This window comes from Callorhinus ursinus, unplaced genomic scaffold, assembly GCF_003265705.2.
Source record: "Callorhinus ursinus isolate GAN/ISIS: 27379988/994484 unplaced genomic scaffold, GSC_fseal_2.0 scaffold39, whole genome shotgun sequence".
Lineage (NCBI taxonomy): Eukaryota > Metazoa > Chordata > Mammalia > Carnivora > Otariidae > Callorhinus > Callorhinus ursinus.
The window spans coordinates 6,170,259-6,195,108 of NW_027397101.1; the positions used below are offsets into that span (position 1 = coordinate 6,170,259).

At 33.5% G+C, this 24,850-nt stretch overlaps 1 protein-coding gene across 3 annotated transcripts in view; it reads left to right on the top strand.

Moving 5' to 3' along the window:
- The window catches only part of ERCC6L2 (ERCC excision repair 6 like 2), a 163,197-nt gene that overhangs the window by 34,377 nt on the left and 103,970 nt on the right, over positions 1-24,850 (top strand). For all 3 annotated transcript variants that reach the window (XM_073880718.1, XM_073880717.1, XM_073880719.1), the window contains 2 exons: positions 1,449-1,873; positions 14,720-14,842. In XM_073880718.1, coding sequence (XP_073736819.1) covers positions 1,449-1,873; positions 14,720-14,842 — 548 coding nt within the window. The remainder of the gene's footprint in view (positions 1-1,448; positions 1,874-14,719; positions 14,843-24,850) is intronic.

Consider the following 24,850-nt stretch of genomic DNA (forward strand, 5'->3'; position numbering starts at 1 on the left):
TACCAAAGTTAGTGGGAATAATGGTTTTACTTTTGAGGAATAGCATAATGAGTTATTCATGCTTAAGAGAATGTAGATATACTAGTCATATTATAATCACAAATGTTATAAAAACCTATCAAGAAATCATCGGAAAAACCCTAAGAAACTACTAATGGTCATCTGATCTCAATACGAAATATGTGAGAAAAATAATTCCTAGTATTCTTACATCTGTAGCCATACAACTCCTCTGTAATTCTTGCTATAAGAAATTCCATTTAGAAAATTATTTTTACTTAATTTCCTCTATTTGGTATTTTTTAATTATACTAGTTGTATGCTCTAAAGATACTCCCCTCCCTATTCATAGTGCTATATTTCCTGAATAGAAAATAGAATAGACGGGACGCCTGCGTGGCTCAGTGGGTTAAGCTTCTGCCTTCGGCTCAGGTCATAATCCCAGGGTCCTGGGATCGAGTCCCACATCAGGCTCCCTGCTCAGTGGGGGGCCTGCTTCTCCTTCTCCCTCTGCTGCTCCCCTGCTTGTGCTCTCTCACTCGCTGTCAAATAAATAAATAAAATCTTTAAAAAAAATAAAGTAGAAAGCTGTACAATTAATCACGGAATAAATACATATAGAGAAAGGGGTCAGACTTTTCAAAGAATAATAGAATCTTAGCATAAAAGAGATCTTAGAATTCATCTCTTTTTAAAGAACTGCAACCCTTTAAAACATAGAAGGGAAAAAAGCTGTGACAGAGCTGGCACACATCACTCTGTGGTTGAATTAGAGATTCCCTTGGTTAGTTGTATACAAATTCGGGGAACAGTTTAGAAGCAGCAGTACTAGAAAAAAATAAAAAATAAATTAAAATTTTTTTTTAAAAAAGAAGCAGCAGTGTTGACGAGAAGTAACAGCTGTCTCCAGAGAAAGGAGATGGGAAAAAGCAGACAGGAGAATCACAAAAGCATTGCTGTCTAGAGGATTTTAGCTTACTCATTATCAAGTCCCATTTACTATTAGTCTACCATATCATGAATAATATACATAATGTTCACGAATCATGAATATCTAAATCAGTGGTTCTCAACCCTGGCTGTGAATCAATGGCCCTTTGAATTCAACAATGGCCACCAAACAAAGTCATACAACCAGATGCCCATGGCCCATAGCCACTGAACCACAGTCAACAGAGGTAGTGTCCAAGCATGTATGAGATTATGACACACAGCCAGGGTGAAAACCACTGGAAATAAATTATATATCCTTTATTCTGCTTATTATAGGAGAACATCTGATAATATGTTTTAGGAGACTATCTATACATGTTATAATTTAGCTTGTTTCAGCAATTTGGAAAGGGTATTCATGTGAGGTACATTTTTTTTTCTCATAGCAGTGGATAAATGGGGGGTTACTTTATAAGTTAGGTTTGGAAATTTTATTTTCTTCTTTATTTTTACAGACATATGGCATCCAGGAGAAAGATGTCTTGCCCCTTCTCCAGATAATGGGACACTTTGTGAAGCAAGCATAAAATCTATCACAGTGGATGAAAATGGGAAGTCATTTGCAATCATCTTATATTCAGATTTTCAAGAAAGAAAAGTACCTCTTAAAAGACTTCAAGAAGTAAAATCTCGTAAAGATTGCTCCAGGAATTTTATATTTGATGATGAAGATTTGGAAAAACCTTATTTCCCAGACCGAAAATTTCCATCATCTGCTGTTGCTTTTCCGTTATCTGAAGATGGAGTCTCTATTCCTTATACTATTAACAGGTATTTGAGAGACTACCAAAGGGAAGGAGCCCAGTTTCTCTATGCACACTTCATCCAAGGAAAAGGATGTATTCTTGGTGATGACATGGGACTTGGAAAAACAGTACAGGTATTTCTGCTAATTGCATTATAACTAAAATTCATTAAAGTCATTTTATTATGTACATGAATGGATACCATATACAAATCTCTGTTTGTACTCCCAACTCTTATGGTAGCTGTTTTGTGTGTGTGTGTGTGTGTGTTTGTGTGTGTTTCTCACCCACTGGCCAGGAAAATCCTCAAAATTAGGATGGTATGTAGTCATTATTTTATCCTCAGTACTTATTTAGTATTTGTGAAATATGTTATTCAAAATAATGTTTTGGTATAACTTGGCTTGATTTTACCTTTGGTAATACTAGTACTAAGATATCAATTATATTTAAAGTAGTTTAACTTTCTTAGCAGTACTGTATGGAAGGAAAGTATTCTGACATTTGTTAAGCTACATAACATGGTTAAATTGATTTCTTGCAGGCCTTTTGTGTATATTGTTTAGAGTTTATCATATCAGAAGTTTCTTAATCTGGGATCCCTGGACCACTAGGAATTCCACTGATGGACTTCAGAGAGGCTTCCTATTTCCCTAAAATGGGTGCCAGAATTTGTATACTTACGTGCTTTTTTCAGAGGGAGTGTATGTTAGTTATATATTGCTGTATAACAAATTACTCCAAAATTTAGCAGCTTACAAGAGTATGCATTTATCATATTACAGTTTCTGTGGGTCAGGAATCCGGGTGCAGTTTAGCTGGGTCCTCTGGCTCTGCCTCTCACAAGGCAGCAGTCCTCTCAAGGTTGGACTAGGGCGGATTCCCTTCATGGCCATGGGGTTGTTGGCAGGATTCAGGTCCTTGTGGGATGTTACACTGAGGCCTCAGTTTCTCATGAGCTATTTATTGGTGAAGGGCTCCCTTGGTTCCTTGCTACATGGGCCTCTTACTGGAGTTTCTTATAACATGGCAGCATGCTTCTTCAGGGAGAGCAAGTCAGAGGGCAAGAGAGAACATGAGTAAGAGGGAACTCATGGTCTTTTGTAACCTAATCACAGAAGAGACAGCCCTTCACTTTTGCCATATTTGCTTCTTTAGAAGCAAGTTGCTAGGTTCAGCTCTTACTCAAGGGGGAAGATTAAATAGGGCTGTGGATACCAGCAGGTGGGGATTATTGGGAGCCCTGTTAGAAGCTGCTTATCACAAAGGTTTGTGATCTAAAAAGGTTAGAGTTCTGAAGCTAGACTTTATACTATACAATTACTCTAGTTTTTCAGGAGTGTTTGTCTAGTTTCTGATTAAATCCTTCTGTGTTTCCTTCATTATAATTGAATTATGCCACTATAATTTTATTCTTCATGACACCTCCATTGTTAGTGGAACTCAAAGGTAAGTGAAAAACTAATTTCAACATTTAAAAATAGTCTAGGGGTGCCTGGGTGGCTCAGTGGGTTAAGGATCGTACTCTTGGTTTCGGCTCAGGTTATGATCTCAGGGTCGTGAGATCGAGCCCCACATCAGGCTCTGCGCCCAGCTCAGAGTCTGCTTCGGATTCTCTCTCTCCCTCTCCTTCTCTCTCCACCCCTCCCCCTGCTCACGTGTGTGTGCTCTCTCGCTCTCTCTCTCTTACTCTCTCAAATAAATAAAATCTTTAAAAAATAGCCTAATAATGCAATTATATATACAGCTCTGATGTAAAAAGCTAGAGTAAAACTAAGTCCTTCAGTAATCATAGTGTATCACCATTAGCCATACTGTTTGTCCCTTTAAGTTCAGGCAATGCACATAGTTCTAGGTTTGCACATTGAAGGTGCTAAATAATTGCTTATGGAATAAACAGATTTACTTTCTTGGGAGAATAGGTGGCAAGAATAAAGAAAGGAGCCTTTAGGAAACTATCATCTGTGACCAAGGTATACGGATGAATACTAGACGAAAATAAATAACTATAACTATAAATAACTAATATGACTATCTTTACATACAGTTTTATTGTTTTTGCCCATGCTAGAATGTCTTTTCCCACACTTCTTTGACTAGCCAATCAATGCCTGCTAATCTGCAAAATCAGAAACAGCGTGCTACTAAAAGGGACCTTTTTGGGAACTAGTTGGGAATCTCCTCCCATTAAAACTACCATATACAATTCAAGTTCTTATGCATGTTTTAGGCTCAAATTTAGCTTTCATCTCTGAAGTCCATGTTATAAAGAAATTTCCTTTATTTTATGATGTATTTTTTTAAAGTAATTTTACTGCACAATTTTATATTACCTGACACTGAAATCCTTGGAAGGCTTTCAATTGTGTTTTGAATGTGCTTTGAAAGTCTTGAGGGCTTATCTTCTGAAGATTAGGACATAGTTTCTATACTAGTTTTGATACTTAGCTGGATTTTTCTGATCCTTGCAGACTTACATCCCTGGTTATTATTCTTATAGCTTAGAGAATAATTTCTACATGAATAGGAGTTTGGGAGATCCATTTAAGGTGGAGCTTCTATAAATACAATGACTAAACCAGTTGAAGAAATGTGGACAATAGTTAATGAGTTTAGTAGAATTTCAAAGTACAGTAGAATTAGGTGAAAATGGTCTATGAAAATTTACTGTTGGCATTTATTACCATTGGCATTTACCATTTGGACTGTAGTATAATCTTATTCATTTTTTTCCTTTTTTCTGATAACATCCCTTAAGTTTTCCCCTTCTCACATTCTGACTTAACCATAATATGAAATTGAACTTTTTTTTTTTCTAAAGTTTGGTTTATGTACGAAATAAAGTTTGTTTCCCTCATTTCAGATTTAAAAACGTCAGCTCAATATTTTACATTCTTCAAGGGATGAGGATTTTAAAATGTGCATTTGATCTAGTGACACTGGAAATTACTGGTATCTTGAACAAGAGCTATTTTGCTGGAATTCGGGGCGGGGGGCACAAGCCAGATGAAGTAGGTGAAGGCATAGACATGGGAAGTATGCTTACCTCTTTAAGAAAGGTGGCTTTGAAAGGAACAAAAGTGACCTACTAGTAGCTGAAGGAAGATGGAATTTTGAGGAAGTTTCTTTTTTGTTTGTTTGTATCATTTGGAAAGAGGAGGAACTTGAGTATTTTTTTAAGTGAATTGGAAGGATCTATCTGATTGAGAGGGAGCAGTTGAATGTACAACATACATAAACATGTATGCATATATTTCATATATACTGGTCCATGAATACACAGACATAAATAAATGTGCAAAAAATGGAATCACTACTGTCTTACAAACTGATTTTTTCCCCAGGATCTTCTTATGAATCTTTTCAAACATCTAGAAGAGTTGGAAGAATTGTACAATGAATACCCATATACCCACCACCTAGATTCTTTTAATGTGTCATTATACATGGCTTTATCACTTATCTATCCATCCATCAAGCCATGTTTTGTTGCATTTTAAAGTAGCAGACATTAATATATCCTATCCCCAAACACTTGAGCATGTGTGTCATTAGCTAGTCAGTGTTTATTTACAATTCTTTTTTTTCATTTTGAAGTAAAATTTACAATGACATGCACGAATCTTAAGTATACCCACCATTCCATGAGCTTTGACCTCTGTGTAAGCCAAATAAACCCTTTCAAGCTACAGAACATTATCATCACTCTAGAAGAGGTCAATTCTGTTTCTTCCTGCTCTTCCCACCACCCCCAAGAGGCAATCACTGTTCTGCTTTTTTATATCATAGATTAGCTTTGCTTTTTTATATAAATAGGATCATACATGTGCACTCTGTATAAGGCTTCTTTCACTTAGCATAATATTTTGAGTCTCATTTGTGTTATTGATTGCATAAGTAGTTTGTTCCTTTTTATTGCTGGTAGTTATTCCATTATTTAGATGCTGCATTTTGTTTATCTGTCCTCCAGCTGATGGACACCTGAGCTGTTTCCAGTTTTTAGTTGTTATGAAAAAAACTGTTAAGAACTCTCTTGAACAATCTCTTATGTATTCACTTTTCTTGAGTAAATAATTAGGAATGGAATTACTTGGTCATGAACTAATGTATGCTTAGTTTTATAAGAAATTGCCAAACCTTTTCCAAAGTGTTTGTACCTTTTTGCATTCCTGCCAACAATGTATGAAATTATGGTTGCTCTATATTCTTACAAAATTTGGTTTTGTTAGTCTTACTAGTTTTAGCAGACTTGTTGGTTGTATGTGTATGTATTCATTTGCACAGTGTATATGTACTTTTTAAAGTTACAATTGATATACATTAAAGTGCATAAATTTACAGTGTATGGTTTGGTAAGTTTTACATATAAATGCACCCAAGAAATGATCACTACAATACCACAATCAAGATAATGAACACATTTATTACCCCAGAAGTCTCCTTGTGTTCATTTGTGCCCATGATGTGTTCAACACCAATAATTCATCTATTTTCACTTTTAGTTTTAATTGGACTAAAAATTAAAATTGGGAATGAATGCAAAATCCTAGATTTTTATTAAAATTTCCCAATATTTTACAGAATTCTCAAATTCATGGAATTTGACAAATTAAGTTAAAGTTAAGATCTTCATCGTCTTGGATAGATGAACAGGTTGAATTATGAATTATCATAATTAGGAATATAGTTTTCTTATAATGAAACAATCCAGAGATGAATTAAGGGGAAAGCAATGGATTAGGTTTATATTGCTTAAATTAAATTGTCATATAGTATCTAGTTGGTATCTTTTCTGCCTTTTCAGCCTTTGAGGACCAGTTTGCCTATAATTCAAAAGAATATATGTATCTTTGTGTGTGTGTGTGTGTGTGTGTGTGTGTGTGTGTGTATGATTCTGTCTTTAATTACAAACAGTAAAATGCATGGATCGAAAGTATACAGTTATGTGTATTTAACTCATATACATATATGTATGTATATAAAACCATTACTGTAATAAGATATAGAACATTTCCCTCACTATATAGTTTCCTCATGTCCCGTTCTAATCAATACAGTTGCCTGACCTTTTCATTATTGTCTAATGCTTGAACTCCGTCATTTGTGAAACATTCTTTCCACCTCCTTTAGTCTGAGTTCTGCATCAGCCATTTTGTTCACATCAATCTCTTGCTGAATTTTTTTTTTTTAAGATTTTTTAATTTATTTATTTGTCAGAGAGAGACACAGCAAGAGAGGGGGCACAAGCAGGGGGAGTGGGAGAGGGAGGAGCAGGGCTTCACAGGTGAATTCAACCAAACATTTAAAGAAGAGTTAATACCTATTCTTCTCAAACTATTCCAAAAAATAGAAGAGGAAGGAAAACTTCCAAATCCATTCTATGAAGCCAGCCTTACCCTGATACCAAAACAAGATAAAAACACTACAGAAATAAGAACTATAGGCCAATATCTCTGATGAACATAGATGCAAAAAATTCTAAAAGATATTAGCAAACCAAATTCAACAATACATAAAAAAAAAAAAACCCACAATCAAGTGGTATTTATTCCAGGGATGCAAGTGGTTCAAAATTTGCAAATCAACCATGATATATGATATCAATAAGAGGATAAAAACCATATGATCATTTTATTTTATTTTATTTTATTTTATTTTATTTTTTTTAAAGATTTTATTTATTTATTTGAGAGACAGAGAATGAGAGAGATAGAGAGCACGAGAGGGAAGAGGGTCAGAGGGAGAAGCAGACTCCCTGCTGAGCAGGGAGCCCGATGTGGGACTCGATCCGGGGACTCCAGGATCATGACCTGAGCCGAAGGCAGTCGCTTTAACCAACTGAGCCACCCAGGCGCCCCCATATGATCATTTTAATAGACATAGTAAAACTATTTAACAAAGTAGAACATCCATTCATGATAAAAACCCTCAACAAAATAATAGTTCTAGAGGGAACATACCTCAACATAATACAGGCCATATGTGAAAAACCCACAACTAACATCATACTCAATGGTGAAAACTGAGAGCTTTTCCCCTAAGGTCAAGAACAAGACAAGGATGTCCATTTTCAGCACTTTCATTCAACATAGTACCCAGAAGTCCTAGCCACAGCAATGAGACAAGAAAAAGGATTAAAAGTCTTCTAAATTGGTAAGGAAGAAGTAAAATTTTCACTATTTGCAGATGACATGATGCTATATATAAAAAACTCTAAAGATTCCACCAAAAACTACTAGAACTGATAAAGGAATTCAATAAGGTTGTAGGATACAAAATCAATATACAGAAATCCGTCACATTTCTATACACTAATAATGAAGCAACAGAAAGAGAAATTAAGAAAATGATCCAATTTACAACTTTACCAAAAATAATAAAATATCTAGGAATAAACTTAACCAAGGAGGTGAAAGATGTATACTCTGAAAACTATAAAACATTGATGGAAGAAATTGAAGATGACAAATGGAAAGGCATTCCATGCTCAAGGATTTGAAGAACAGATATTGTTAAAATGTTCATACTACCCAAAGCAATCTACAGATTTAATGCAATCCCTATCAAAATACCAAGAGCATTTTTCACAACACTAGAACAAACAATCCTAAAATTTGTATGGAACCACAAAAGACCCCAAATAGCCAAAGCAACCTTGAAAAAGAAAAATAAAGCTGTAGGCATCACAATTCCATATTTCAAGTAATACTGCAAAGCTGTAGTAATCAAAACAGTATGGTGCTGGCACAAAAACAGATACATAGATCGATGGAACAGGATAGAAAATCCAGAAACAAACTCACAGTTATATGGTCAATTAATCTTTCACAAAGGAGGCAAAAATATACAATGGGGAAAAGTCTCTTCAACAAACAGTGTTGGGAAATCTGGACAGCTATGTGCAAAAGAATGAAACTGGACCACTTTTTTACATCATACACAAAAATAAACTCAATGAATTAAGGACCTAAATGTGAGACCTGAAGCCATAAAAATTCTAGAAGACAGCACAGGCAGTAATTTCTCTGACACTGGTTGTAACGACATTTTTCTAGATATATCTCCTGAGGCAAGGGAAACAAAAGCAAAAATAAACTATTGGGACTACATCGAAATAAACTTAGGCACAGCAAAGGAAATAGTCGACCAAACTAAAAGACAACCTACTTAATGGGAGGAGAAGATATTTGCAAATGACATATCTGATAAAGGGTTTATATCCAAAATACATAAAAAACTTATAAAAATACCCCCAAAAAACCCAACCCCCAAATAATATGATTAAAATGGGCAGAAGACATGAACAGACATTTTTCCAAAGAAGACATACAAATGGCCAACAGACACATGAAATATGCTCAACATCACTCATCATCAGGGAAATCAAATCCCCATCAGGATGGCTAAAATAAAAAACACGAGAAAACAAATGTTGACAAGGATGTAGAGAAAAAGGAACCCTTGTGCACCATTGATGGGAATGCAAACTGGTTCAGCCATTGTGGAAAGCAGTATGGAGGTTCCTCAAAAAATTAAAAATGGAATGACCCTACGATCCAGTAATTGCACTACTGGGTATTTATCCAAAGAATACAAAAACACTAATTCAAAAGGATATATGCACCCCTATGTTTATTGCACCATTATTTACAGTAGACAAATTATGGAAGCAGCCCAAGTGTCCATCAATAGATGGATGAAGAAGATATGGTATGTATCTATATCTATATAGATCTGTATTGATACACACACACACACACACACACACACACACACACACATACACACTGGAATATTATTCAGCCATAAAGAAAAATGCAATCTTGCCATTTGTAACAACATGGCAAGCAAAGTCAGTGAAAGACAAATACCATATGATTTCACTCTCTGTGGAATTTAAGAAACAGGAAAAAAAAAGAGACAAACCAAAAAACGGACTCTTAACTATAGAGAGCAAACAGGTGGGTTACCAGAGGGGAGGTGAGTGGTCAGATGGGTGGAATAAGTGAAGATTAAGAGTTCACTCATCTTGATGAGCACTGAATAATACATAGAATTGTTGAATCCCTGTATTATACACCTGAAAATAATATAACACTGTATGCTAGGTATACTGGAATTAAATTAAAAAAAAAATGAAGTGGTTCTCTTGTAGACAACTCTTTATCCATTTTGGCAAACTTTGATATTTAATTGGAGTGTTTAGTCCATTTACATTTCTGTTATATTTGGATTTGTACATACCATTTTATTATTTGGTTTTTGTTTGAACAGACTGTTTTCTGTCTTACTCTTCCTCCATTCCTGCTTTCTTTTGGGTTGCTAGGATATTTTAAAAAATATATTTCAGCTCTTCCACTGGCTTTTTAACTATTTACATTTTTTTGTTGTTGTTGGTTGCCCTAGTGATAAAAATATACATTCCCAACTTTTCACAGTGTGCTTAATAATGTAGTACTTCGTGTAAAATGGATCTTCTAATGAAATGGGTTGTCCTATTCTTATTTTAAGGAAACTAATGTTCGGAAAGTTAAGTGTAATACCTAACTAATACCCATACAATATCTAAATTTTGAAAATTAAACCAAACTTACATTCCCAGAATCAGCCCAACTTGGTTTTAGTATATATTTCTTTTTTATATTTTTATGTTACATTTGCTAATATTTTAAGGGTTTTGCTTCTATATGAATAAGAAAAATTGGCCTAAAATCTCCTGCATGTAATATTCTTATATTTTCTTATCAAGATTATGTAGAACTCATAAAATGAGTTGAGACCATTTCTCCCTTTCTAAAATCTGGATGAGTTTAAGACTGGCATTATCCTCTTCTCTTCCCTTCCCTTCCTTTTCCCTTTTCCTTCCCCTTCCCCTTCCCCTTTTCCTTCCCCTTCCCTTCCCTTCCCTTTCCTTTCCTTTTTCCTTCCCTTTCCTTTTTCCTTTCCTTTCCTTTCCTTTTCCCTTTCCTTTCCTTTCCTTTCCTTTCCTTTCCTTTCCTTTCCTTTCCTTTCCTTTTTCCTTTCCTTTCCCTTCCTTTCTCTCTGCTTTTTTTTTTTTTTAAAGTAGGCTCCACACCCAGTGTGGAGCCCAACATAGTGCTTGAACTCAAACCCTGAGATCAAGACCTGAGGTGAGATCAAGAGTCGGATGCTTAACTCACTGAGCTACCCAGGTGCTCCAAGACTGGCATTATATCTTTCTTAAGCATTGGTAGACTTTATTGGTGAAACTATTTGACTTTTAGTTTTCTTTATGTAAGGTTTATAATTATGTTTAGATTTGATAGTTTTATGAATATGTAAATTTTATGTTTTTTCTTGTCAGTATTGATAAGTTCTGTTCTTCATTTCTTCTAAATTTTTAGTTATTGGCATGATATTATTTATTATGTCCTTTGTGTGTGTGTGTGTGTGTGTGTGTGTGTATGTGTGTGTGTGTGTGTTTGCCTCTTAGTTTTTCTTCTTCATTAATTTTCTAGGGGCTTTCACTTTTTAAAAACCTTTCACAAGAATGATCATTTGGCTTTGTTGATCCTTTTTATTATATGCTTTTCCACTTACACATTTTATTTATAATTCTGTTTTTTGTGTTATGTTTTCTGTATTTTTATTAATTTTTGAAATAGATTCTTAGATACTTATTAGCAGCTTCTTTTCTAATATAGGCATTTAAGTCCCTAAAACATGGTTTTAGGTGTAGTCTAAAAGTTTAATATGTAATTATTATTTATTATTATTAAACTCAAAATATATTCTAATCTCAATTGTGAAATTAGAAGTATATTCTAATATACTTCATTTTTAATTTTATACATTTTTTAAAGATTTTATTTGAGAGAGAGAAAGAGAGAGCACGAGCGGGAGGGAGGGGCAAAGGGAGAGGGAGAAACAGACTCCCTGCTGAGCAGAGTCCCAAGCAGACCACACTGAGTGTGGAGCCCTACACAGGGCTAGTGATCCCAGGATCCTGAGATCATGACCTGAGCCAAAGGCAGATACTTAACCGACTGAGCCACCCAGGCACCCCTTATTCTAATATACCTTAAAATATATTTCTTCTTTGAAGTATATTTCTTGCTTTATAGATATTTGTGGATTTTCTTTTTAAACTTTTGTTATTTCTAGTTTCTCACATCAAAGAACATATTGTGTAATATTTCTGTTGAAACGTATTGAGATTTGCTCCATGACCTTGTATGATGCTTTTGTAAATATTTCATGTGTACTTTATTAATTTTTTAAAAGGTTTTATTTGTGTATTTGAGAAAGAATGAGAGGGAGAGCACAACCAGGGAGGGGGCATAGGGGCAGAGGGAGAGGGGAAGCAGACTCCCTACTCAGTAGGAAGTCCAACATAGGGCTCAATCCCAGGATCCTGAGATCATGACTGGAGCTGAAGGCAGATGCTTAACTGACTGAACCACCCAGGCGCCCCTCATATGTACTTTAAATGAAACTGTGTTTTGCAGTAGTGTACAGTGTTTGATCAAATGTTCATTAGGTCATGTTTGCTAACCATGTTATTCAGATATTCTCTTTACTGATTATTTTGTTTCTTCTTACTGAGTTATTTCAAAATCTTACCCTTATGCTATGGATTTGTCTTCTTTTGTTTCAGTAAACTTTGTTTTCTTTGCTTAACAATTTACACTAGTTTTAACTTCTATGTGAATTAAGTTTTTAATCAATATCAAGCTTGAAGTGTGTCTTTTTAATTTAGTAATGTTTTTGCCTTAGAGTCTATTAATACAGCTATATCAACTTTCTTTTGGTTTTTGTTCACGTCTTTTCATTTTTTTACTTAACTTTTTCTGTTCCTTGTTTTAAATGTTTTGTGTGTAAATGGCATATATATTTTATAGACCTGACGATCTTTGTCATTTAATTGTAACATTTAGTTCCCTCCATGAAATGTGCTTTCTAATATATTTGGATTTAAACCTACTATTTTATTATTGCTTTTTTATTTGTTGTACATCACCTATGTTTATTTTCATCTTTTTTGCCTCCTTTTGGATAGATTATTTCATATTATTTTGTTATCTCTCTCTTAATAGGTTACTACTTACACATTGAAGTATTTCCCTTCTAGTGGTTACCCCAGAGATTATAACATTCTTGACTTAACAAAAATCTAATATAAATTAGTCTTTTATTTCCTCCTGGACAGTGTAAGGACATCAGAATATTGTAACTACACTGGGCCCTTTCAGACTCAAATACATGTGTTGTCTTATCTTTTAATGCTTTTATTTAATTTCAAGAAGACATTTTAGTTTTGTTCAGTAATGTGAATATATATTTATATTTTCTATATATTTACCATTTTTGTTGCTCTTAAGTTTTCCCTGCATCACTGAACATCTACATTGTATAATTTTCCTTGTGTCTGAAAACCTCATTAATTATTTCCTTTACTATGGCTCTTTTGATGAGGAATTTGTTCAGTTTTTGTTTGTCTGAAAATATCTTCATCTTTGTTCTTGAATAATATCTTTATTGGGTGTAAAACTAGGTTCCTTTTATTTTCTTTACCATTTTGAAAATATCATTCTATCATATAGTGTCTTTTGTTGTTTTTGCTACAAGATCAGCTATTTTTCCAGTTGTTGCTTTTTGGTAGGTAATCTATTGTGTTTTCCTCGTGCTACTTTTAAGATTTTTTTTTTTTTTTGGTCTCAAGTTTTGAGCAGTTTTCCTATGAAACACCTACTTGTGGATTAATAATTTATTTATTTACTTATTTATTGGTTTGATGTTGTTAGTGGATCTGGAATATATGGCTTGACTTTTTTTAAATCAGGCTTTAGAAGTTTTCAGTTTTTATCTCTTCAAATACTTCTCTTACACCATTCTTTTTCTTTGTCATTTAGGATTGAGATGGTAGGTAACCATTCCCATTTTAAAAACACTATTTTTTTTAGTCATTCATATTCTTTTTCTTTTTTTTCTTTTTAAGGATTTTTTTGGTGTCTATTTGACAGAGGGAGACACACAGAGAGAGGGAACACAGGGGGAGTGGGAGAGGGAGAAGCAGGTTTCCTGCTGAGCAGGGAGCCCAACATGGGGCTCGATCCCAGGATCTTGGGATCATGACCTGAGCTGAAGGCAGAGGCTTAACGGACTGAGCAGCCACCCAGGCGCCTCTCATATTTTTTTCTTTAGGTTTTAATATTTATATGATTTATTTTTCTAAAGTAATGATTCTTTCCCCCCATATGGATAGTATGGAAAGTACTCCCCCCCAATCTTTAAAACAACTCTGCAAATATTTATTTTTGCTATTTTCATATATTTTCACAGTTATTCAAATAGATTAACTTGCCCAAGTTTATATAACTGCCAAGCAACTAAGGCTGAAATTTGAACCAGAGTCCAATTGATTAAATATTTCTTGCTCTTCATTACATGAGGTTGTATTTCCTTTATTATGTCTCTGTCTTTCTTACTTGGTATTTAGAGAATAGCTGTTTTCCAAGTGGTGTGTATAATGATGAATTGTCTTAGTCTATCTTAAAATAACATTCTATTATTCCATCTATAATTATTAGATGAATAGAAGTGCACAACTTTATGAGCCAAATAAACTCAAGGGGTTTATTTTCTACAGGGAAAAAAGAATGTATATCGTTTATTCTAATAGAATATATGAAGAGATAGTTTCCATGGAGAGAGACAAATAAGGTAATGTTCGAACTGATGAGATCAAGAAAGAATTCATTGAGTAGGTAAAACTTATCATGGAAGAGATAGCCATGTGAGAATTCTTTTTTACTGTATTCAGGGGTAAGGTGTACTGTACATTTGTTTGTTAATATATAAAAGAAAACCAGTACTACTATTTCATATTGTTTTCTCCTGTAACAAATCTATTTATACATACTCAAATTTTCAGTAATTGGGTAGTTAATTGTAAGCCATAACATTTTGTCCATCTTGTAACATTTACACAGTAATTAAAAAGTTTTTTTTTCTCCCAGGTTATTTCATTTTTGGCTGCAGTTTTGCATAAAAAGGGAACTCGTGAAGATATTGAAAACAACATGCCAGAGTTTTTACTAAGAAGTATGAAAAAGGAGCCCCCTTCTTCTATAGCAAAAAAAGTAAGATGTTTAGAAACATACAGCTCATGAAGCTGGTATTGGGAAAGTACACAACACACATTATAGTACACAGCACACATTATAGTATAAATTCAAAACATATAAGTTAAAGACATCATTAAGAATGTTTGTTTTATAGACCTAATGCTTGAAGGATTATCAGTTTCATCCTCAAATTAAGTATGATTGACTCTCAAAGTGGCAAAATACAATTCTAGCTTAAATTTTTTTGGAGATTAGTCTTTTTCTTGGCTGGATTTATATGACTTACTTTCATTAATTTGTTAAATTTTCATAAATGTATATGTAAAGTTAATCAAAGTCCATTATATTGTTCTTTATTTATGTGAGAATGAAAAAGGAGACAGTTGTAGATATTGATAACAAAGATGTCACTGATAAAGTTGTGCAGCAGAATAATTACATCCTGAAAATCTGAAACAAATTCTTCCTACGAGAAGGACTGTTGAAGTTAGAATTAGAAAGGCTAAGGTCTGGGTGTGTCTTTGTCTCTGCCCTTGTGACTATGAATGCTATTCGTGTCTATATTTCAGCTTTCTCCTTTGTAAATGCATGTTTATAAATATCTCATATATGACTCAAAAATAAGAGATTTCTAATAAAATAATGAAATGCAAGAAAAAGTATATTTTTGTGTCTGACTTTTAATATTCTTCTCAGGAAACTGGATAGAAATAAAGATAAAGTGATTTTATGAAATCTTTATTTTCTTATGGTAAGGAAATCACTTTCTCAAGTCAAGTTTTAAACAGTCTCATCTATAATAGAGTCTTATATATAAGATTGCTGAGGCCAATTTACTATTGTCTATTACTGGGGCATTTTAGTGCAAAATTTTGAGAAGTATTGGCTTATGGTATTATTACTTTAAAATTTTTATTATTTTTAATATAAATACATCCTGTGTCAAATTTAATTTGATTCTAAAGAAGTATTATAATTCTTTCTTTTTTAAAGCATATTTTTTTGACCTGAGCCACTTTATCTTTATTTTATTTTATTTTTTTGAAATTCAATTAACATACAGTGTATTATTAGTTTCAGAGGTAGAGTTCAGTGATTCATCAGTCTTATATAACACCCAGTGCTCATTACATCACATGCCCTCCTTAATGTCCATCACCCAATTACCCCATCCCTCCACTCCCTCCCCTCCAGCAACCCTCAGTTTGTTTCCTATGATTAAGAGTCTCTTATGATTTGTCACCTCTCTGATATCGTCTTGTTTTATCTTTTCCTCCCTTCCCCTTTAAGGCCATATTCTTAATGTGTCTTTAAATCTTCTAGAGTTCAAATACTGTCTGTAGTCCTGTTTTCAGTTGTTATTTGATTCTAAATGTCAGTGCAGAATTTATGAATATCTTATGTCAGTTCTGATAGTTAACAGGGCAGAGAAAACAGCAGGGAAAAGTAATACTTTAAATAGGTGAAGATATTAATATAAAATATATATTTATTTACATTTATATATTTATATAGGCACATATGCATATATATGTGTAATTCCTTGCTATAATATACACTGCTATTTTTCTATCTCTTTCAGTTCATTTCTTAAGTATTTATTTTTAATCTTATATTCTAATAAATTTCACTTAAGTTGTATATGTTTTTTTGAGTACTACTTTGCATTTCATAGTTTTCACTAGGTGGTCTTTTCAAAATTGTCTGTGACTCTATAGTTTTTCTCTTTTACTCAAGTACTATTTAAAGTGAGGTTTAAAATTTCCGAGTGAATAGATATTATTGGGGGGTTGGAGAATGATGAGAGTATTTAGCCTTTGTTGTTGATTTCTACTTTTGTTGTTCAGATAATACTGGCTTGATTTTTTTCTTTTTTTTTTTTTTGTGGCTAAATCCATGGTCAGGTGTTTTTAATGCTGTGCAGTTACATAGTCTCAGTTATTTTAAAAATGTTTGCAAGTATTTTGCATATTCTTTGTTATTCTGGCCACATAGTTCTAAATATATATGTTAAATCAAGGTTAATTATATTGTTAAAATTCTTAATACTGTTTTGTTTTGTTTTTGGTCTATTTGAGCAATTAAATTCTGAGAGAAATATATTAAAATTTCCTGCTATGTCTTTCAGCTTTCTCATTTCTTCTTGTGTTTGTACCACTTTTTGCTTATTTAACAACTTCAGTTGTTTCAAAAGTTTTATGTACTTTTATATTGCTGTTATACTGGATTGATAGTTTATCTGTGTGTAGAATTCTAAGTTAAAAGTTTTCTCTTAAACTTGACCAAAATAATTTTATTTTCTTCTGTCACTCTATATTGTAGATGAGGTTCCAGTACTGAACTGATTTTTTCCTTGGACAATAAATTTTCTTTTTGTTTGAAAGTGTATAGGACTTTTTCTTCAACCTTGAAATTTAGAAATTTCCTCAACCCCAACACTCACTAAGAATTCTGAAGAAGTTCTCCTGCTTTGGAAAAATATACACAGTACTTTATATAGGGGAAGTGGAGTGCTACTTCTCTGAAGCAGATGATTGTCATAATTGTTTCCCCTTTAATTAATTACTCTGCCATTACTTTGCATTGTTTTCTTTTTTCTTTTCTTTTCAAGATTTTATTTATTTATTTATTTGACAGAGAGAGAAAGAGAGCACAAGCAGGGGGAATGGCAGGCAGAGGGAGAGGGAGAAGCAGGCTTTCTGCGGAGCAGAGAACCTGATGTGGGGCTCTATCCCAGGGCCCTGAGATCATGACCTGAGCCGAAGGCAGATGCTTAACTACTGAGCCACCCAGGCGCCCCCTTTGCATTGTTTTCTTAATTTCTTTTTCTGATAATTCATTGCTAATGTATAGAAGCACAACTGATTTTTGTATATTGATTTTGTGTCCTGCATATTTACTGAATTTATTTTACCGAGTTCTAAGAGGTTTGTTTTCGTTTTTGTTTATGGCATCTTTAGGGTTTTCTACATGTAATGTCATATCATCTGCAAACAGACAAGTTTTACTTCTTCCTTTCCAATTCGAGTGTCTTTTTATTGCTCTGACTAGGACTTCCAGTCCTATGTTGAATAAACTGGGTAAGAATAGGCATCTTTGTCTTGTTACTGATCTTAGAGGAAAAGTATTCAGCTTTTGACTATTGACTGTGATATCAACTATGGGCTTGTCATGTATGGTCTTTATTATTTTGAAGTATGTATTCTCTATGTCCAGTTTGTTGAGAGTTTTTATCATTTTTTGTCAAATGCTTTTTTTTGCAACTATTGAGATATGATTTTTATCCTTCATTTTGTTCATGCGCTGTATCACATTTATTGATTTGCATATGTTGAACTATCAATGCATCTAAGAAATAAATCCCACTTTGATCATGGTGTATGGTCCTTTTAATGTACTGTTGAATCTGTTTAATATTTTGTTGAGGATTTTTGTGTTTATATTCTTCAGGGATATTGGCCTGTAATTTTCTTTTCTTGTGATACCCTTGTCTTTGATAACAGGATAACATTGGCCTTGAAAAATGAGTTTGGGATTGTTGAGAAGGATTGACATTTCTTCAAATGTTTGGTAGAATTCACTAGTAATGCTGTCTGGTCCTGGACTTTTCTGTGCTGTTAGGTTTTTGGTTACTGATTCAATCTCTTTACTAGTAATTTGTTCAGATCTTTCTTCATGATTCAGGCTTGTTGGGTTATATTTTTCTGGGAATATATCCACTTCTTGTAGGTTATCTAATTTCTTGGTATATAATTGTATAATTTCATATGATCCTTTGTATTTTTTGTTATCAGTTGTCATGTCTCCTCTTTCATTTCTAATTTTATTTGAGTGTTTTCCCTTTTTTCTTATTCTAGCTAAAGGTTTGCCAACTTTGTTTATCTATTCAAAGAATCAGCTCTTAATTTCAGTGATTTTTTTGGTGTTTTTCTAGTCTCTATTTCATTCTTTTCCACTATGATCTTTGTGATTGCTTCTACTAACTTTGGGCTTAATTTGTTCTTACTTTTTTTTTTAAGGTTTATTTATTTTAGAGAGAGAAAGCATGCACGAGCAGGGGTGGGGAGGGGCAGAGGGAGAAGGAGAGAGAGTTCCAAGCCGACTCTACACTAGGTGTGGAGCCCAGCTGGGGGCTTGATCTCAAAACCCTGAGATCATGACCTGAACCAAAACCAAGAGTTGGATGCTCAATCAACTGCACTACCCAGGTGTTCCTTGTTCTTCTTTTTATAGTTTCTTGAGGTATAAAGTTAGGTTGTTTATTTGTGATTTTTCTTTTTTCTTAGTGTAGGTCTTTATCACTAAAAATTTCTTTTTTAGAACTCCTTTTGCTGCATCCTATAAGTTTTGGTATGTTGTGTTTCAATTTTTGTCTCGAGATTTTTTCATTTCCCTTTTGATTCCTTCTCTGACACCTTTGGTTATCAGGAGCATATTGTTTAATATCCACATATGTATGGATTTTTCAGTTTTCCTCTTGTCATTGGTTTCTAGTTTCATACCATTGTGGTCAGAAAATATGTTTGATATGATTTAAATCAAACATTTATTAAGACATGTTTTGTGGCCTAACATATTATCTGTCCTGGAGAAAGTTCCATATGTGCTTGAGAAGAGTATGTATTCTGCTGCTGTTAGATGAAATGTTGTATATATGTCTGTTAGGTCCATCTGATCTAACATGTAGTTTAAATCTGATGTTTCTTGACTGATTTTCTGTCTAGATGATCTATCTGTTGTTGAAAGTAGGGTGTTGAAGTCCCCTATTATTATTATATTGCTGTCATTTTCTCTCTTCATACCTGTTAATATTTGCTTTATATATAGTTAGATGTCCTGATGTTGGGTGTAATATTTACACTTGTTATATTCTGTTAATGAATTGACCCCTTTTATTATGATCTGATGACTATCTTTGTCTCTTGTTACAGTGTTTGGCTTAAAGTCTATTTCTAGGAAAATTTGCTTTTTTGTTTTTTGGGGAAGTTTTCTCTTACATAGGTATAGGATAGATTCCTCAGTTCTTTAAGTTTGTCAGTTTTCATCTACCCTTACACAGTTCTGGTTATTGGGCAGCACCACTTCCAAGCATTTTACACTATTATGGATTTATTTTTATAATTGTTCTTTTGTTTCAGTTGCATCAATACATACATTTGTTTAGTTAATCATTTGAACTGGAATTTCATAAAGTTTTTAATGGGATTACCAGTGACATCCTAAATTAATTCCCCAGAATGAAATTCAAACAAATACTGTATTTTTGTGTGACAAAATTCTTTTTTTAAAAAAATATTTTATTTATTTATTTGACAGAGAGAGAATACAAGCAGGCAGAGCAACAGGCAGCAGGGAGGGGGAGAAGCAGGTTCCCCATGGAGCAGGGAGACTGATGTGGGGTTTGATCCCAGGACCCTGGGATCATGACCTGAGCTGAAGGCAGATGCTTAACTGACTGAGCCACCCAGGCGCCCCTGTGTGATGAAATTCTTAAAAGATAAATTTGTATTGGTCCAGTTAAAATTTTGTGCATTTTGGGGTGCCTAAATAAATAAAATCTTTAAAAAAAATAAAAAAATAAGTAAATAAAGTTTTGTGCATTTTTTAAAAGACAGTCTGTGAAATAACTAGAAAAGAAATAAATTCCTTTTTATTTATTATGCTAATGCCAGAATTGCAGTGGAATCCTGAAAAATTAATGTTGGAACTCCTTGAAAAATAAATCCTTTTAATGAATCAAATGTTACAAATTAAGGAATGGTGGATTCGGGGTATGTGTGTGTGAAATGATACATCTCATATATATTTTGAAACTTTTCAAGTGTGAATAAATCATCTAAGAATGCATGAAATAGATGTTTCCTGCCAAGAATAAATTCCTAAAGGAAAAGACACAAAGTATGCATTTCACATATTAATTCTTGGAATGAGTCTTTAGATTTAAGCCATTAGAATTGGAATTCAGTCTTTAAGAAAATCAAAGTAAATTAATTTTAAAATATTGCTATCTCATATGATAAAGCTTTAAAGGGTCTGTGAAAATTCATAATCAGTATTAATATAGAGGAGAATTTTTCTAGTAATCACATTATCAGAAGCAGTTTCAATGGTGATTGAACAAAAATATGTTTCCAGCATTTTATTTACTATACACTGTTTCTTTAGTTTCTGATGTATACCAAGAGGATTATCTTCCAAATGATGCTACTGTGAAAATCCTCATGCATATATCTTGCAACTTTTTGCCATCATAACTATGGGATAAATTCTTGGTACTGGCATCACACAGTCTGTGGTACTGAAATTATGGGTATATTACATTTTGACAGCTAGAGTCAAATTGCCTTTTAAGAGTTTGTGCCAATTTGTATCCTTACCAATAGTGTAAAATTGTGTCTGTTTCCCACCTTTTCATTTATCCTAGGTGTTAACTAACATAAATTATGTCAGAGATGTAGAAAAATTATACCTTGCTCTGATTTCGATTGCTTTAATTATGAGTGAGGTTAAGTATCTTTTCAGAATCTTAAAAGACTTTTAATAGCTTTTTAAAACATCAAGTTCTAGTTTTAATCATATTTCTTAATAGTCCTTCATCATATGTTCTACATACTAATCGTTTGTCCATTATGTATTCTGTAAATATTTCTTTCCTAGTTTTTCACAGTCGGCTTTTGACTTATTTATTGTATTTTTAAAAAATTTGGGTAGTTAAAAATACTTATCTTTATAGCTTCTGGGTTTTATGCCTGCCTAGAAAAATCTTCTGTACCTAAGATTGTAAATTCACCCATGAATCTTTTATAATGTGTATGACTTTATTTATACCTTTATATCTCTGTGTTAGCCTGAATTTATTTTGCTATAAGGAATGATCTGTTGGGGCACCTGGGTGGCTCAGTCGTTAAGCATCTGCCTTCAGCTCGGGTCATGGTCCCAGGGTCCTGGGATCGAGCCCCGCATCAGGCTCCCTGCTCCGCGGGAAGCCTGCTTCTCCCTCTCCCGCTCCCCCTGCTCGTGTTCCCTCTCTCGCTGTCTCTCTCTGTCAAGTAAATAAATAAAATCTTTAAAAAAAAAAAAAAGGGATCATCTATTAATCCAGCTTTAGTTTTTTCAATTGGTTAGCCAATTATTTTGTCATTTATTAAATAAGCCCTCTTTTTCACAATATTTGAAGGGTCACTTTTGAGTAAAATGAAACTCATTTATAAATGTGTGGGTGTATTTCTGGATACATTGTTCTGTCCTATTGATTTATTTGTTCATTTATCTTTCAGTGCTAAACAGTTTTAATTTTTTTGGCTTTATAATATGTTTTAATGTTTGGTAGGATTAGTTTGTCTTCAAATTTCTCAATTTTCTCCTAAAAACCTATTGATATTTTAGTTGGTATTACATTGAATTTATTGATTTAGGTAGGGAGAATGAACATCTTTACACTGTAAATACTGCATCTCCAAGAGTAGTCGTATCATTTGCTTAAATCTTATTTCTTGCCCTTTAGAATTTCTAGCTTTCTTCATATGACCTAGTTTCTTGTTCATTAAGTTTAACTAGGTATTCTTTCTTTTTGGTTGCTATTACAAATGGAACTTTTAAAATTTTATGTTCTAACTGGTCATGTTTTTATATATATTAAAGCCACATGCCTTTTCAGGCCTTTTTTGAAGTATTAATGACATATTATATTAGTTTCAGGTGTGCAAAATAATGATTTGATATTTGTATACATTGCAAAATAATCACCACAGTAAATAAGTCTAGTTAACATCTATCATCATACATAGTTAGAAAAAAAATTTTTTTTCTGTAAGGAGAACTTTAAAATATGCAATACAGTATTAACTATAGTCACCATGGTGTACATTACATCTTCATGAATTATTTATTTTATAGCTGTATGCATGTCACAAAGCACACTAATGCCCTAGCCACCATTAATTTGTTCTCTGTAGATATGAGCTTGATTTTTTTTGGTTTGTTTTATTTTGTAGATTCCACATATAAGTGAAATCAAATGATATTTCTCTTTCTTGGTCTGACTTGTTTCACCTAGCATAATGCCCTCAAGGTCCATCCATGTTATCACAAATGGCAGGATTTCATTCTTTTTTATGGCTGAATAGTATTCCGTGGGTGTATATATGTGTGATATATATATATATATATATATATATCAGTCACATTTTCTTTATCATCTGTTAGTGGACACTTAAGTTGTTCCCATATCTTGGCTGCTGTAAATAATGCTGCAGTGAATATGGGGGTACATAAATCTTTTCAAATTAGTGTTTTTGTTTTCTTCAAATACCCAGAAGTGAAAGTCCTGGATCATATGGTAGTTCTGTTTTTAATTTTTTGCTTTTCATAGTGGCTGCACTAATTTAAATTCCTACCAATAGTGCATAAGGATTTCCTTTTCCTAAAATTGTGCCTAACACTTGTTACATCTTGTCATTTTGAAAATAGGCAGTCTAGCAGATGTGAGGTGACATCTTATTGTGCTTTTGATTTGCATTTCCCTAATGATTAGTGAGATTTTTCATGTAGCTGTTGGCTATCTCCTTTCCTTCTTTGGAAAAACGTCTCTCCAGATTCTCTGTCCATTTTTACATTGGATTTTTTTGGGGGGGCTATTAAATTGTATGTGTTCTTTAGTATTTTGGATATTAAATACTTATCAGAAGCTTTTTAGTTTGATGTAGTCCCTTCTGCACAGCAAGGATATCGTCAACAAAATGAAAAGACAACCAACTAAACAGGAGAAAATATTTGCAAATCATATATCTGATAACTGGTTAATATCCAAAAGAAACAAATTTTTGTTTTTGTTGCCTTTGCTCTAGGAGTTACATTAAAAAACCCATCACCATTCCTCTGGCTATTCGGGGTCTTTTCTGGTTCCATATAAATTTTAGGATTCTTTGTTCCATTTCTTTGAAAAAAGTGGATGGTATTTTGATAGGGATTTGATTAAATGTATAGATTGCTCTAGGTAGCATTGACATCTTCACAATATTTTTTCTTCCAATCCATGAGCATGGAACGTTTTTCCACTTATTTGTGTCTTCCTCAATTTCTTTCATGAGTATTTTATAGTTTTCTGTGTACAGATTCTTTACCTCTTCGGTTACATTTATTCCTAGGTATCTTATGGTTTTGGGTGCAATTGTAAATGGCATCGACTCCTTAATTTCTCTTTCTTCTGTCTTGTTGGTGTAGAGGAATGCCACTGGTTTCTGTGCATTGATTTTATATCCTGCCACTTTACTGAATTCCTGTATGAGTTCTAGCACTTTTGGGGTGGAGTCTTTTGGGTTTTCCACATAAAGTATCATATCATCTGCAAAGAGTGAGAGTTTGACTTCTTCTTTGCCAATTCAGATGCCTTTGATTTCTTTTTGTTGTCTGATTGCTGTGGCTAGGATTTCTAGTACTATGTTGAATAGCAGTGGTGATAATGGAAATCCCTGCTGCGTTCCTGACCTTAGGGGAATAGCTTTCAGTTTTTCCCCATTGAGAATGATACTCACTGTGGGTTTTTCGTAGATGGCTTTTATGATATTGAGGTATGTACCCTCTATCCCTATACTCTGAAGAGTTTTGATCAAGAAAGGATGATGTACTTTATCGAATGCTTTTTCTGCGTCTGTTGAGAGGATCATATGGTTCTTGTTTCTTTTATTCATGTATTGTATCACACTGATTGATTTGCGGATGTTGAACCAACCTTGCAGCCCAGGAATAAATCCCACTTGGTCATGGTTAATAATCCTTTTTCATGTATTGTTGGATCCTATTGGCTAGTATTTTGTTGAGAATTTTTGCATCCATGTTCATCAGGGATATTGGTCTGAAAAGCAAAGCTGGTGGCATCACACTTCCGGACTTCCAGCTCTATTACAAAGCTGTCATCATCAAGACCGTATGGTACTGGCACAAAAATAGACACATAGATCAATGGAACAGAATAGAGAGCCCAGAAATGGACCCTCAACTCTATGGTCAACTCATCTTTGACAA